Source organism: Brienomyrus brachyistius, chromosome 13, assembly GCF_023856365.1.
Source record: "Brienomyrus brachyistius isolate T26 chromosome 13, BBRACH_0.4, whole genome shotgun sequence".
Lineage (NCBI taxonomy): Eukaryota > Metazoa > Chordata > Actinopteri > Osteoglossiformes > Mormyridae > Brienomyrus > Brienomyrus brachyistius.
The window spans coordinates 2,454,576-2,470,901 of record NC_064545.1 but is presented as its reverse complement, the minus strand read 5'-3'; the positions used below and the strand labels follow the sequence as shown (position 1 = coordinate 2,470,901).

The 16,326-nt window shown below is 42.7% G+C and overlaps 1 protein-coding gene across 5 annotated transcripts in view; it reads right to left on the bottom strand.

The window, feature by feature from the left end:
- Window positions 1-10,344, bottom strand: part of LOC125705805 (protein CBFA2T3-like) — a 33,509-nt gene extending 23,165 nt beyond the window's left edge. For 4 of the 5 annotated variants that reach the window (XM_048972066.1, XM_048972067.1, XM_048972068.1 and 1 more), the window contains exon 1: window positions 9,672-10,344. In XM_048972066.1, coding sequence (XP_048828023.1) covers window positions 9,672-9,867 — 196 coding nt within the window. In that variant the 5' untranslated portion in view covers window positions 9,868-10,344. Of the gene's footprint in view, window positions 1-1,765; window positions 3,064-9,671 lie in introns of those variants that run through there. The other variant, XM_048972070.1, reaches the window with a different exon arrangement.
- Between the last annotated feature and the right edge of the window lie 5,982 nt (window positions 10,345-16,326).

Below are 16,326 nucleotides of genomic sequence, written 5' to 3'. Positions count from 1 at the left end.
GTTTACGGTAACTCGAATCCGGACACCACAGATCCTAAGGCTCACAACCATTGTATCATGGCATTTGCTACACATTGCATTGTTCGCTGTTTCACTTAATACTATATAAAACACGTGCAATCCGACGCAGTTATATTTTCCTATTATATTACAGTTTCTTGTGTTGGGCCAATTGTTTTTTTATTAATTATTTATTTGGAGAACACTAACAATTCTACGAATATCATATAATAAATCTAGCATCCAGTCCAATCAGCTCATATTTGAAATGCAGAGTGCGTTTGTTAATTTGTTTGAGTAACCAAAATCGAAACCATCGAGCAGATGGGAAAACCAGACCCCATAAAACCTCAGCTGCTGACTTCCTTTCTTTATAGTATTGAAAACGAAAAGATGCTAAATAAACGCGTTATTATGTGTTGTCAGTGACGAGAAACTGAAAACAGACAAATCGGTTTAACAAAAATAAGAAGACAAACAAGGCAGGTTTGATAGAACAGGGCGAAAAAGGACACTGAAAGTCTAGCGATGCACTGAGACCGCATGACGGTGTAAGTATAGCGGCTGAGGCGTGGATGATGAGCTTTAGAAGAAAACTGAGATAATGGGGTTTGAACCTGCACAACCGTTACCAACGTGAATTTTACTCCGTAAGTGACGTACGGAAATCATGACTGAATTACTGCTATGACTCTCTGATTTTTCATCAAAACGTTAAACTGGAATAGAGTAAAAAAATAAGTACTACATTACTGATGTTGCAGTATCATTGGACGTAGATTATTTACATGAATTAGCAATTTTTGCTAACACGGTAGGCCTACATTCAACCATGATTGGTAGTATAGTGAAACTTATTTTGTTTCCACAATTACATCTTCGATATTTGGTCTATATTTAACAACAAGGCTTCCCCAGCACTGGTGCGACACGGATATCATCAACTCAGAGTCGGGCTGCATCAGTGTAACTTGAACATACCTTGAGGATAAACTAGAAAATAAATCCATCTTCAAGCAAAAAACAGAACATCAGTATAAATCGACAGCTTACCTTACAGAATACTGAATCATTAAATGTAACTAAAGTTAATCTAAAAGAAGGTAAGAGTGATGGCGTTACCTCAGGACACCATCAGCATTGTCTCCTCGACATTCCTGCAAAAAAATATTAAATGGAAAGCCTTCCTGCTGATCTTTACCTGTTGTTTTAAGTGGCATGTTTGTTTGATTGTGAAAAGCACCGCGTCGTAATTTGTATTTGCCATCGGCTGCAAGCCCTTGAACTGAATTTCTTTAAATGTAGCCTATATTGTACCTACAAACGAAGACGAAATATCTGTATTTACGGATAAGAAAACAACTCAGTTTAAATGGTCTTATATATGTCTCGAAATGCTTTCAACTTTTGAATCACAAGGTAGGTGCTATATAAAAAAATACGAAATTCTTCTTCTTCTTCTTCTTCTTCTTATTATTATTATTATTATTATTATTATTATTATTATTATTATACGTTTTGTTATGAGCCCGAATCGACGTTTATGAAAAAATACTCTAGCAAGTTTAGGAATAAAACAGCTAATATTAATTACTACAACTAACTCAAAAATAACTTGCAATGCAATATAATTTACGTATGTACGTAATTGTTGAGCAAGATATCAATAAGTTTACTCTCATAATGCACCATCCACGCCACGAATTCAGTCGCACGCTACTTGTGAGTTAACAGATACTGCTGATGATCCAATTGATGCACTTACTCTGAAGGTCGAGGTCAATCCGAGGTAATTGATGTAAAGATATTCCACATAAAACTGGCGAAAAAGGAGTGCAACTTGACAATCTTCAATCTTTCTAAAAATAACGGGTTAATAGACGAAGTTCATATTTACAAAACACCATTCATCAGTATTATTCTGTTGATCAGAGGGGAAACTTATTGTAGAAAAACTCCATCAATCTCGATTATTAAAAAACGGGAAAAAAAAGATTCCTTTGGAATTAAAGCGCTGATATTTTCTCAGTTAAATAAACGTTGAGGTATTAATTTCCCGAAGAGTATGTCCTTTACATGCAACGTGCCTTTGGCTTTCCGTCCTTTTATATAGGCTATATATATATAAATGACAGCCGATGAAGAGTTTCAGCACTCTGCCAATTTAGTTTCAGTTAGTACCTGGTAATTTGAACGCGGCCTTAGTTCTTAATTTTCCGTACACATCTAAAAGCCCTGAACGGAAGGAAACCACGCGATTCGGAGGAGTTAATAATTGCTTTTGTGGTTATAAACAGAAAACGGGTACACTCGAGGAGTTCACCGCTGAAAAGTTGCAGATGCCGACTTCATACATGAAAACAGGGCTACAAGCCAAAAAACGATGCCAGTTGTACTTCCAAGGTACAAGACGCAGTTGCTGTTGGCACGGATCCTCTGCGTCCCGATGTAAAATCCTAGCCGTTTGAGGACCGGTATTGTCGATCCAGTCATTTAGTGAAAACCACCCGTGTCTGTACATCCACAAAAATACGCTTTTTTGTTAAAGCGTAAATTTAATGTTGCAGTTCGTTGCTTCGGCCAGGTCAGCAAACGGAACTTCGAACCCAACCTTTTGCTGACCAAAACTGTTTAACTGTCCAGCGCTACATGTGCCGTTCACTCCAGTGTAACCGTGGTCTTCTCTTACTGTAAACGGGATTCCTGCATGTAAATAGTATTAAACAGCCATTTTCAATAGGCGATAAGAACCCGATCGGTCACGCTTTGTCTCCGCTCTTCTCATTTAGCGCTTGCTTTATTTGTAAGTAGTCGGTCGATGGCTTGGCGCTTATGCCTCGCATGCAGTCTAGCCGTCTATCCTCTATCTGCAAGCCCTGTGTCTGACTTTAAATCGCCATCTGGAGATAGCTACTCCAGGGCTTCCGTCCTCCCCCTTTCTTTCTCTCTTTTTGACAGCTTCTCGGAGCCACGAGTTGACAGCCCGTCTTGCTGCCCGATTACGCTATCTCTGGCTACGGCTCGGTCTAACTCCGCCTCTTAAAGACTTCCACCGCCTCATTAAAAATCTGGTCAGTTCATATTTGTTGCATTGTTGTTATGCTTTATAAAAATTATTAATTTTAGGAAGAATGGAGTTTATTTGTTATTAGTTTTAAATTAGAAAATAATCTTGATAACCGTATCGGACTGATAATGCTTCACTGAACACAGATAATAGATTCCCGTATACGTCGAGTATGCGCTGACTTGCGTCTCCTTTTACCGATTTTTTAAAAATAATTTTATGCGCATATATATACTAAAAAAATTTTTTTTTCCTTTTATACAGTGATCTGGTTGCCAAAGGTTAAGTAAGAAGCACATAAATATGATTATGCGCTCGGACTCACCTCGGGGCTTTTGTTTTTCTGATCTTTTTCGCGTGTACCCCTAGGGGCCGCTGTTTCCTCGTATCAATAGATAAGGAATGTTGCCACCAAGCCGGTGGCATGGAAAGTTTATTACGCCAATATGCGTCACATATATGAATTAACCACGTGACAACTGGCTGTCTTTTTCGTGCCCCAAGACCGGGGACAATGGAATTTTGGAGACGGGGATGAAAAAAAAACAAAGGCTAAGAAATATCTCTTAAATCTGTGTCCTTATAATAAAGTAATTATATGTTTGGTTAATTGAATATAGGCCTATGCATTCAACTATATTTTCTATAACTGTTTATCCTGGTCATCAGTGTATTCCAGGTATTATTGGACACACGGCTTGAGTACACAATGGGTAGGATGGCAGTCAATCGCAGGGCACACAGACACTCATAGACTATGGGGAAATTTACTGTACAGGCTACAATTAGCCCAACTCTGTGTCTTTGAACTGAGGAAGGAAACTAGACTACCAGGAATAAAAAAAATCCAACACTGGGTCAACATACAAAATCCACACAGAAAACAGAGGTAGGATTGAAACCCCCAACCATCCATCCCTCCATCCATCTATCCACCTATCGTCAAACCGCCTGTGTTGGTACTGTAAGAGTCACAAAGTGGGGGGAGGGGAGCTTGCACCTATTAAATTTTAATGCCCCGAACTATTTAATTAATATCCTGACCATGTCCTTGTCCCTTATTATGTTTGCTTTTAATGTTTTTACTGCCTGGCATTTTCTGTAATTTGGGTAAAAATCAGAAAACCAAAGTCAATCAATAAAACAGTTCTCAAAAGGACACATTGTATCTTTTCCATTCCATCTAAAGAAACATTAAATTGGTTTGTAAAATTCAACAATGTAATTCCAGAATGTTCAAAGAACTTCACAGAATTTATCAGCTTTACTGGCATGAATAATTGCAAATTAAAACATGTAAGTCTAATCTCTGAATGAAGTACATATAGTTTTAAAGAGTACTTCTGTGAATTAAGATAATACTTTCTTGTTGTTGGTACATGTATATGAACTAAATAAGTGGAATTGATCATTTAGTGTTTCACCCGCAAGTCAGTACATTTTTTGAGCAATGTTAATGAAATTCTGCATGATTAATAGACATTGGAATCAACATGGCACAGAGTAAATGTGTAGTTGTAATTTTGTACTGTAATGCCCTCCGTTCTGGTTTCCTGTCCGGATCCTCAAGCTTCAGCTGGTATAGAATGTAGCAGCCAGAGTTCTTACAAACACTAAAAAATCTGATTCTATTAGCCTTGTTCTATGCTCCCTTTATTGGTTTCTAGTTAAGTCTCAGATTGACTACAAAACACTGCTACTAACTTATAAAGCAGTGAATGGTCTTGCAGTAGAATAACTTAGAGATCTACTGGGCTCATACAACCCTTCTCGCTTGCTTCAATCTCAAAGAGCAGGATATCTATTGGTACCCAGGATAGAAAGTACTACAGCAGGCTTATAGAGCTCCTCACCACTGGATGTACGAGATTCAGGTTCGCTCTCAATATTCAAGGCTAGACTAAAAACACACTTGTTTAGTCCAGCTTATAGGGACTCTAGTTCTAGCTCTAGCAAACTGCTCACTCGCAGTTAGACCTATAGTGTGAGGTGTAGAGCTGGGTCGGGATCGGTACCATTGGCTTTGGGTGAACTGAACTGTCAGTGAACTGTTCTGTGTTCAGTGAACTGAACTGTGAGTGCTGACCTTTCAAGGACTCCCATACCTGCATTCCTACTTGCCTCTCCCTCCAACTTATGCTGCCATAGCCTTATCTGCCGGAGATTACATATTGCACTCACCTAGCTGTTTGCACTCCCTCTGGTCTCCGCTACTTTGGCTAACGGCACATTTTATTTCCCCTACCCCTCCTGGGGTGTGCTGCCAGGAGACCCCAAAATATCAAGATATTCTGCCTACTCTCTTGCCTGCAACACCTCGACTACCTGTGGCGTCTATCCGGCCTGTTCACCCTTCTGCCTATGACATCTTCCCTGTTTGCCCTGCTGCGGTACCACTGTTCATCTGGCCATGTGAAGCAGCATCAATACCTGCCTGCCCTCACCTGCCTGCCCCCCGCTTTGAGACTCAAATGTTAAAATTGGGATAGTGTGAATTGGAACTTCGCCATCTTGCTCATTTGACTTCCTCTACCAGCCCCTGGAGGACGGGCTCCCTCTTTAAGTCTGATTCCTCCCAAGGTTTCTTTCTCTTAGGGAGCTTTTCCTTGCCACTTTCGATTCTGGCTTGCTCACTGGGGGCTTTGGGCATGGATGCTGTAAAGCACTTTGAGACAATGTAATGTGAAAACACGCTATACAAATAAAATTGAATTCAACTGAATTGAATTGACTCCGGTTTCCCCCCACAGTCCAAAAACATGCTGAGGCTAATTGGAGTTGCTAAATTGCCCGTAGGAGTGCATGTGTGAGTGAATGGTGTGTGAGTGTGCCCTGTGATGGGCTGGCCCCCCATCCTGTGTTGTTCCCTGCCTCGTGCCTATTACTTCCGGGATAGGCTCCGGACCCCCGCGACCCTGTAGGACAAGTGGTTTGGAAAATGGATGGATGGATGAATTGAATTGAATTGAATTGAATAGATCCTGTCGGGTTAACAAATTGTACAATTTACATACTGTAGAGTTAACATACCATTCTGTACATTTGTGAGTTTAATGTTTTAATGTGCTAAATGCCTTTTGCTAATGCTGTGGTCCTCATTTATTATTCATAGGTAAGAAATAATTCCATCAGGACTGCATCTGTGATAAAATAACGATGCAATGACCCCTTTTACTCCCATTAACAATCAGCACTCTCTTCTCCAGGTAGGATTCTTAGTGCAATCTAAGTGCCCTTGGGCACATAATAGCTTTAGAAAGTCTATTCCAAACATCAGTGAGTCACATACAAATATTAAAATAGTAGCCAACTTTACTGAATTCAGCTGCCCATTAAAGGGAATTGCAGTAATTTCTACGTCCATTTTGCCTGTCAGCCAATGCTGGTTAAAACCCATTCACTCATACTGTGTATCCTCTCGACTGGAGTCTAATTGCTCAATTTGTCCATCAGCACTTTATCATAGAAGGATCAAGGAACAACATCGGTTTGCGGCTACAGCACAGATTAATTACGGAGTGACTCTAAGCTTCACAGAGCACCAGTGTCCTCTAGCTGCAAAAAATGGTCACAGGGTGTGATCAGCTTCTAGTGGGGGTCCTGTGTTGCTCTCTCTTTGTTATATTGAACTTGAAAAGCACCAGTACCAGACAGGTCATATGCATTATAAACTGCAACATTCTATTCTGATCATTCATTCCAAATTTAATTTTTTTTTTCATATTTTTTCATTTCCATAATTTTAATCTTTTTTTCTAATACATCACTTGTATGCTAGCCTCACTTGCACCCAATCTCACAATCAGGATACAAGATGGAAGCAGGTGTTCTGGTTGTGGTAGAGAGATCTAGTAAGTTCTCTGCTCGGCGCGGTAAGAATGTGACTGCTATCTTTTGCCATCCTCAGACACCAAACCATTAGAGATGGAGGTACTTCAGTGTCTAAGAAGATGCCGCTTCATTCAACGCTGAACTGATGCCTTTGGTGTCTTACAGCACATTTCACATGGGGGCTGATGGATCGATAAGCATGACTTCATAAGAGTTCATATATCCATATTGTAGCCATTCTTTTATATAATCAGCTTAATGAAGACAGCGGAGGCACCAAGCTTTGATACCAATTGATCGTATTTACCATATCGAATAGGTTATGGAGAGAGCTCATGATGTGCACAGCTAATGGCTTAATATTTCTCAGAACATCAGTTATGTAAATCTAGCCTCTACCCTATGAACCAGCAGCAAATGCCTGTAGCGTTCTCTCTGCTCATACATTGCAAATCCTTTCCTATTGCACCAGTCACCAGCCTGTGTGTTCAAGAGAGATAAGGGCTCTGCTTGCTGAAAGAGTTGTGTCTGTGTTGTGCTTCGGTGCTTGGATACATATTCAATATCGGTTATTACCGAATAGCAATTAAAGGGAGAGGCCGTGTCATTCTTTGGCAAACATTAAGGACTTTAATGAAAATGGTCCTTTAAAACAAAGCTGAGAATCGAAGGCATTTTACAAAAGACGTAGTAAGATATAGATATACATGACACAATGGTCAGAACTGTGATTCACCCTTTAGAAAACAGCATGATGGCATTTCGTTGAGTCTGGGAGAGAATGTTCTTTTACAATTAAAAGTAAAAATGTTATACAACATTTAATGAGGGTATTGGGATCTGGGTTGTATTATGTCTGCTTTTCCAGGCATGATTTTTAAATATTTTCCAACAGGTAAATTTTTATATCTAGGGAGAAATGTCCTATGGTATGCATATTAGGTATATCAGTCCTCTGACCTCACAAACGCACACACGGTTTCACAGGCATAACGCCTCACATACTGGGTCAAGTTACATTTTTTTCCAAATTATATACCAGTTGTACAACGCTGTTTTTTTGTCAGAGGCCTTTTTCTAGTCTGTTGGGCTGATTTTTCAAAATTATGCACTTAATGATGTGTTTACTGTTAAGTTAAATGACTCATTTCTGATGTCTATGTGTTTGTAGATGAGGTTTTGTCAATTTTGTAATGCCATCATGAAATAAATATCTTAATCATAAAATAAATCTTTGTTTTTTTTTTTTTTTTTTAAATCTGAAAACATGTTTTAGGAGATAATGAACAGGCTTGACATACACTTTTATGTATAATTTTGCCCAAAACAGATAAACTGGATGTAAATGAAGAAGGCAGGATAAGACGTAGACATCTCTGATGCCCAATCCTCACATGCCATCTCCACACAAACGCATCTCAACGGCCAGCCCAGCAGATCTGCTCTCCATCAGCTGAACCCCTCCATTGTCAGTTAAGAAACAGCCTATCAGAACCTACCAGTCCAGTTTTGGATCCATTTCACCTTATCGGGCATTTCTAACAGGAAGTCCTGAATTACACTTCCAGAGGCAGAGAGTTTTAGAACGGTGCCAAGTTTTGTGTGGGGCGTGTATCTGTGGTTGTCCAAACAGAGGACATCATCATTTCTGGAAGCCAGGTTTGATCATGGATAACCATCTGATTCTGGTACTGTTTTTCAGACTAGTTCTCCCCATAAGACAGGTCACACTCGGGACTATATAGGGCCGAAGGCAGCATGAGTTCAGTGACGCCTGTACCAGCCACAGTGAAGGTCTCCAGGCACGACTGGGTGGAGGTTATTCATTGTGGTGCCGACTGCACCGTGTGCAAGGCGATAAGGCTTGGAGAGAAGCTGGGCTGGTGTCTTGGCCTCTCCATAGCAGTTATCATCTACCGCAGCTGTGCATAATCCCTCTCTCACAGCCCCCCCCTCACTCCCCCCCCCCCCAAAAAAAAAGGAAGCTACTGTTATTTCTCATCGTTCCTGGGAAAAGATTCAAATCAAAAGAGAGTTGACCCCAACTACCACACCCCACCAACAGGTAAAACGGGCGACGGCGAAGAGTACGGCTGCTTCCGGCAACAGCAGCTCTGTGCTCCTGCCAGAATATAAAAAGAAACCTGATTGATAGAGGAAGCTGTTACTGGTGTTATTCTCTTTTTTATCAGAGAATTACAGGGTACACTTATGGCTAAGCTCATTTACCGTGAGCTTATCGTGACGTTGTTCACAAAGCTCATTATTTCCAAAAAAATATGGAACTGTCACAGGTAATTCAGGACATTAATGCCTAAATAAGCTAAATAGTCACTACCTCTTTGAAAGCACAGTCAGACATTTAATAACGTTTTTGCAATTCATTATCCATTTCCCAAACTATTCCTGCCTGCTACATTCCACATTTTTTATGTTTTCAGGGTATTGTATATCTGATCTGTTGAAAAGAGTGAAATGAAAATACTCACAGCACTCGCGTGAGCTAAAATAAACCCTGTCAATTCACAGTACACCTACAAACAGTCACGAATACACGCATAGTCTCACTCACTCTAACTCACAAACACCCAAACTGCCCTTATGTCAGGCGTATATTGTAGGTGCTGCAGGGTTTGCCCTTTCTGCTGACTGTGTGAAACACGCAGCAGGGTTTACTACTTAATATTTCATGCTAAAGCACAAGCAACCAAATGCAAGTTTCTTAACCACAGTTAGAATATCAATTCCGGTGGGCTAAGCAAGTGTTACTGACCTTCAAACTTCTTCCATGGGGTCCAGGCCATGGAGAACTCCTGGATGGGGCCTGCTTTGTGTGAAGACTTATCCATCAGACACCTGCTGCTGGCCAGTATCACTGCTGGGATTTGGGGAATACTCATACCAGTTACAGGAGAGGCCCAAATTAAATCACATCTCTTCTGCTTCTTGATGGGAACCTCATTGGCCATTGTCTGAATTTAGTATTCCGGTATTTAGGCCTAGGGAATACTCAAAAATCCAGTGTTTCCTAAAGCTTCAGAGGACGATGGTCACCAGATCTTCTCTCCTCGTGTTTAAGTACAGTTGGTTGTCTTCAGGTTCTTTTATTGTCGGCAGTATCACCTTGGATGCTCTGAATTAGGTGCACATTATCCATTAGTTCTCCTCAGTCTCTCTCTCGCGCTTCCTCCTTCCCATTCTCTGTCTGTGAAACCTGTCTATCAGCCATTCTTGCCTGAATCACGTGAGGCAAAAGCACAGGGACTCCCTCTCGCAGACCAGACCCACTGGGGCCAAAGCGCCTGAGCCGTACTGAACTCGAAAGCCGGGTGCCAGCTAGAGTACGCACCCATGTATGTGTGGGGCGTGTCACAAAGAGTCGGACCACGTTGAGAGCGCCTGAGAGCATGCAGAACTGCGTGTGGCTGTGTGTGAGAGCCAGAGAGACTGTGCGGTCGCGTACGTGTGGGCCACGTCTCCAAGGGACCCTGCCCTGCCTGAGGGGAAGGTAAACAGCACTGTGTGGTTGTGATAGTGCACAGAAAACAGCTCTGAGCTTCCACACGGGCTTCCTCTGTCAGGAACCAGCTGTGGTCATGGGCAGCGCTCTCTTCCCTTTCCCTCTAGACCCCAAGGGCGAGTCCAGTCTAAAGACTTCCTTCCCGCCCCCTTTGTCTCACCTACCTTGCCCCAGGCTCCCTGCCTGCTGATTGGCTGGCACAGGGAGCCTTTCTGGGAAGTGCGAGAGAAAGTGGTCCACCGACAATTGTGTATGCCTGGATGTTTACACGCATGCGTACAACGGATGTTCACCGCAACCACCAATTATCTGAGGTCAGAGATCCTGCTCTCAGCCTCTGGTAAACCAAATGCTGTCACATGATATCTAAGTATGACTCTGATAGGTGTAAGCATGCAGTGAAAAATTTGATTATACAAAATAAATATAATATAAATTTTACAATAGAACTCTTTGTCTTTGTCATTTTATTTTCACTATCCTGAATACTAGACACTATATATCACTTTGAAATATGATTTGTTTTCCCTGTTATCACCATCAGTATATTTACATTAAACATCATGGATGCCACATTCTTAGCACATGGATGACACAGTAAAAGCAGCTCCTCTTACAACAGATGCCCAGAAAGCCTGTGTGGTACTTGGCAGGGGTGTTTCTGTTGCATTTCACGGCACCTGAGACGTTGGCAGGTATTAAATGATTTAGCAAGGAACAAGGTACTGATTCTCCTGTAATTGTGTTCCTCTGTTGCATGGCTATTGCTGTAACACCGTGCAGCAGTTTTTCGCGACGATAAGAGGAGAGACTGGAGAGGAGGGCCATGCATTTGCGACACAGACTAAGGACGTGGCGAGGACACGGCGAGGAGCGGCTAGTCTGGCCTTATCTTCCTGCCATTCTGAGCACAGACTCGGTCCTCACGCACGTCAGGCCGGACTAGCTGTGTCAGAGAGATTCCACTATCAGTGTCAACCAGATGCCGACTGTCAAAGACGCACACTGGGAAGACGGACAAGCTGTTAATTATCTCTTCAAATCAAGGCAGAGAAAGAAAGGAAGCCATGGCTTGTAATTAAAACCTCAGAGGAGAAGCCATCCTTGTGTTTACAATTTCACTTCTCATTGGCCTGTTCATTTCGTGGGATGAACCCGAATCCGGTTCTGGCATGACATTGCAGGCAATGTTCCTTGGAGTATGCGTTCAACTGCATTCATCCATGCATCATACTAACAGCCACATCCACTTTCCAAAGAACACGTAGAATAAGCCAGATTTACAACTTCTTGTCTTATACATGTGTGCAGCATACAAGCTAAATATGAAACAAATGAATCAATCAACCATATATATATCATATAAATAAATACATAAATCAATATAGCTGATATATTGTTGAAAAAATACAAATGAAAAGCAAACAGCTGTTTATATACATTTCAGCTGCTTTATTTCTGTTGCCTTGCTCTTGAAATTATTGCTATTATTATTATTGTTGTTTTTGTTGCTCTTGTTCTTCATCATCATCTTCTTCTTATTGTATTATTATTATTGTTGTTGTTGTTGTTATTGTTATTATTATGCAGTTGCATCAGCAAGCATGCATTGTTTGTTGAATAGTGTTTTTGTTGAGTACAGTACACGCCTTGAAGGTTTCCTTTTGTGTATCGTTCCCCCGTTAGTCACTTGGAGTGTCACCATCTGTCACTGGGATTGTGTTGTATACATGCTGTATTCTTTTGTCAATTCACACCCCCCAAAAAAGTGGGACATCAAAGCGGAGACAAGCGCCCCACCCCCACACCCCCCCCCCCTCCCCCCCGCCACCCGTCCTGTGAAACAATTAAATGCAAGAGAAAGTCCGATAAGCCCTGTTGCTGTGGAGAGAATGGAGGCACCATATGGCGGGATGCTCTGCCAGATGCCTGGAGACTGCGACGCAGGGTAACGGCTGACCTTTAAAAGTCCTCTAGCATCACTTGTGCCGCATCCGAACTGAGAGGCGCTTGCAGGAGCCAGACCACATGCCTGCCGCTGTCCTCACCTCAGCAGCTTGCAGGGAGCAGCGAAAGTTTACCTAGTTTGACTTTCTGTTTTTAGTCTGCAAAGCGCCCACACTTGTCAGAGCTTCTCTGGCGACTGCAAAGGGAATAATGCTTCTATAAAAACAGTGTCGTCCTCAGGAAGGTGCCTCTGTCGGCCGGGGATGTATCTTATGAGGAAAAGCGTCTCTAATGATGTGTAAAATCGCGAGACATTTGCCTGGGAAGCCTTTCCATTTTGGGAGATCTCAAAGGCTTTCCGGTCACCTCCCAGCAAGAGTGGTTGTGGCTCCTCTCTCAGCTGTCTTATCTGATGCACGCACCTGTTTGGCAGACACAGCCCTCGGCACAGAGCTTCCAGTTTTTAGCCAAACTCCACCAGTTAAACAGGCCGCCAAAACGCGACCTCTTACTGATGCTTGCTGGGGGGTCTCAAAGTTTGGAGGTGCGGAAAAAAAAAAGCAGCACAGTGTATTTGCTAATTTACGAGTCTCCCGGATGCGTGGGGGACCCATTTCTGTGGACAGGCTCACAGGAAAGCATGCGGGTCTTTTCTTGGTTACATACAAACATTCATTCATTAGTGTCAACTGTGCACAACGCTGTGCCAAACCGTTGGCTGCCTGTCCTGTCGCTACGTGTTTATGTAACACTCTCGATGCGGTAAAATATCCTCACACTGGGAAGACAATGCCTCAGGCCCCAAAAGCGCTCCAGAAGCAAATCCCCTTTGACAAGATGGGTCCTCCACTAGTCATTTAAAACCTGTTTATATTCATTGTAGGAAAATATTTAAATTACTTTGCAAGATGGGGAGGCTGTAGGGACTCCTGGGAGAAAGAAAAGTCAGGTGACGCAGCCCGTTATCCAACTAGTCACAAGTGTTCTGGTTTTGAATTCTTTGACTGCTGCTAAAAGCAGACTGGAAGTTTGGAAGAGAATACTTGGACACTGTACCGCTTCTGAGACCTGAGCTCTGCCTTCCAGGATCCCTGAAATCGATTCCTCTTTTCCTCCAACCTGTTATCTCCTTCGAAAGAGAATAAGACCCCTCTTTGCCTTTCAAACATGTGTAGTGTTGAGCATTTCAGGTCCAGAAACTACAAATCCAGACCAAAAATTTGTTTCTACCAACCAGTTGAGCATAAAGAGTCACAGTCATGTAGTACTCAACTGGTTGGCAGAAACAATGTTGATTGCTCACCAGATGTTCTCATACTATTTTGTCTTTCTTGTGCTTGTTGACTAACATGACTGGCCTGCAAAAAAAGCTTTTGCTCCTGAGGACAGGAGGGGAGAGAGATTAACATGACAACAGGATCACAGGTGCCCTGAAACACTTTCCCGCTGTCTTCCTTTCTCTCGGCCTGCTGAACACAGCCTTCCCCTTTAAACGGGTGGCACCTGGGTAAGGAAACAGATGGAAACCAAGGTGCCCCGTGAAGCAGTTCCCTTTGCAGCTGGGTCTCGCTGGTGTCTGGGGCAGATGACAGTTCCCCAGAGAGCCAGAGTCCGATGTGGAAATAGAGGGCACAGTAGCACCTGGTGGGGTCTGGCTCACAACTGCTTTAACCCTGAGCACTCCTCAATTTACCCTGGATAGAATCAAAGATGGAGCTATTTAAAGCAAGTGTCGGCCTTATCTTTGAATCGTATTTGCATAGTAAGTCAAGTACAGTCATTATTAAGGGCATGTACTTGAAGGCCCACTGGGGGTGGGGGAGGGGACTAAGGGGGGCTCTGTTATTATACCTTCAAGAAAGTTACTCCATGGACTAGAATAGAATATCCTGCTGGATAAATGGGTAAAAAGTTAATCTGGAATTAACTGAAGAATTCAATCATGGAGTTTGATGAGTGCACTTGGGTGGTGGTGGGGGGGGGACAAAAAACTGGCATCCTGCTAATCTTACGTGTTAATGCATGTGGCTGATGCAACCATGATTTGTTACTTTGCATTGCAACCCCCGTTGTAGTGCATGAAGCATGAACGGATGATCCCTTTGATGCTTGTGACCCAGGGGTACAGGTGATAGAGGCCACCTGAAATTCTCCTGATGAGTCTCTCACCTAGGGATGCATCAGTCTCAGTCACAGAGGTGGGTAATTCAGGCCCAGAGATTAAAAGTCCAGATTTTGTTTCATCCAACCAAGTATAAAGAGTCACAGTCACAAAGTACTCAACTGGTTGGTTGGACTGGGTGGCATGGTGGTGCAGTGATTAGCACTGTTGCCTCACTCCTCTGGGACTCGGGTTCGAGTCTCCGCCTGGGTCACATGTGTGTGGAGTTTGCATGTTCCCCCCATGTCATCGTGGGGTTTCCTCTGGGTACTCTAGTTTCCCCCCACAGTCCAAAAACATGCTGAGGCTAATTGGAGTTGCTAAATTGCCCGTAGGTGTGCGTGTGAGAGTGAATGGTGTGTGAGTGTGCCCTGCGATGGGCTGGCCCCCCATCCTGGGTTGTTCCCTGCCTCGTGCCCATTGCTTCCGGGATAGGCTCCGGACCCTCCGCAACCCAGTAGGATAAGCAGTTTGGAAAATGGATGGATGGATGGTTGGTTGGAACAAAGTCTTGGTCTAGAGCAGAACTACCTACCTCTGGAGCACAACTGAAAAACTAATGCAATTCGTAACAAAGCTTTGGCAGCTAGTGATCAGCTAGATAGTTAATTGACTCATTGATTAATCAGTCAATTGGCTGATTGGTGGATAAAATCATAAAGGTGCTTTGTGCAGATCTGTGTGCATCCGATGGCTCTTATCACCTCCCACCATGGTCCCCATTCAGCTGTCCAGTCCACACCCCCCTCCTTTGCTAACGAGGGGGCCCAGCTGACAATGAGCTGCATTTGGTTCTCATTACTCTCCAGATCTCACAATAAACACGCAGCCCAAGACCCTGATAGAAATCATTCTACTTAAAACGGTTTTATTGTCACTTAAGAACAAAAAAAACAATCAATATAGAAGCATGTAAAGTTGCATTAACCTTCAGACGGGCTTTTCCAGTGCTGACGAGGAGGTCTCTGTGCATAGAACAGCCCTTCTCCACCCTAAAGTCCAGCCACAACCTGTTTTCCCAGTAGCTCTCATACCATATTGTGCAACAAGGCCATTAATAATTCATTAATGGTAGGCACTTTAAAAAGGTCATTGTTGAAAAACAATGGAAAGACACCTGTTTTTCATTGAAAGTAAATGATCATCTCTATTGCCTGGCATTTATTATTCTACCCCTATTGTTCTCAATTGTCTGTATTGTTAAATAATATTTCAAGTGTTATATTCTGGCTAGTTTGCTCATAGCCGTTACTAGTACAGACATACATAAAATATCAAATCAAATAAAGGACCTTGAACTGCATAGATATTATGGACTATAAGTGGACTGATGCAGAGAGGAAAGTGTGATATAGACCCATCGCCAGGTCTGTATCACACTGATAACATTGTCATAGAGGCAAGGGGTCAAGTGCGATGAAAATGATGTTGTCTCCCAACAAAGGCATCAGTTAATTAGCTAGATGTTTCAACCTTTTGATAACACTGAGCATCAGATTTAGGCTAATGGAGGAAAACGAATGTCTGAAATCAGAAGATGCCTCCGTAATAACCTGGAGGGCTGGCATTTCTCCTGAGGTGATAAGACAGTTTCATTGTGGTTGATTTACCAGGGTAGTTTTTCACCAGCCATTTCTATAGAGAAACATGCTTTCGGAACATCCTGAAACACTAGTAAACACAAGTTGGCAGAGTAATGTCACCATCGGGCCCCTGAGCAAGGCCCTGACCTCCCAGATGCTCAAGGGCCTGGGGGGCCCTGCTTTCTCAGAAATGTACGTTGCTTTGGATAAAAGTGTC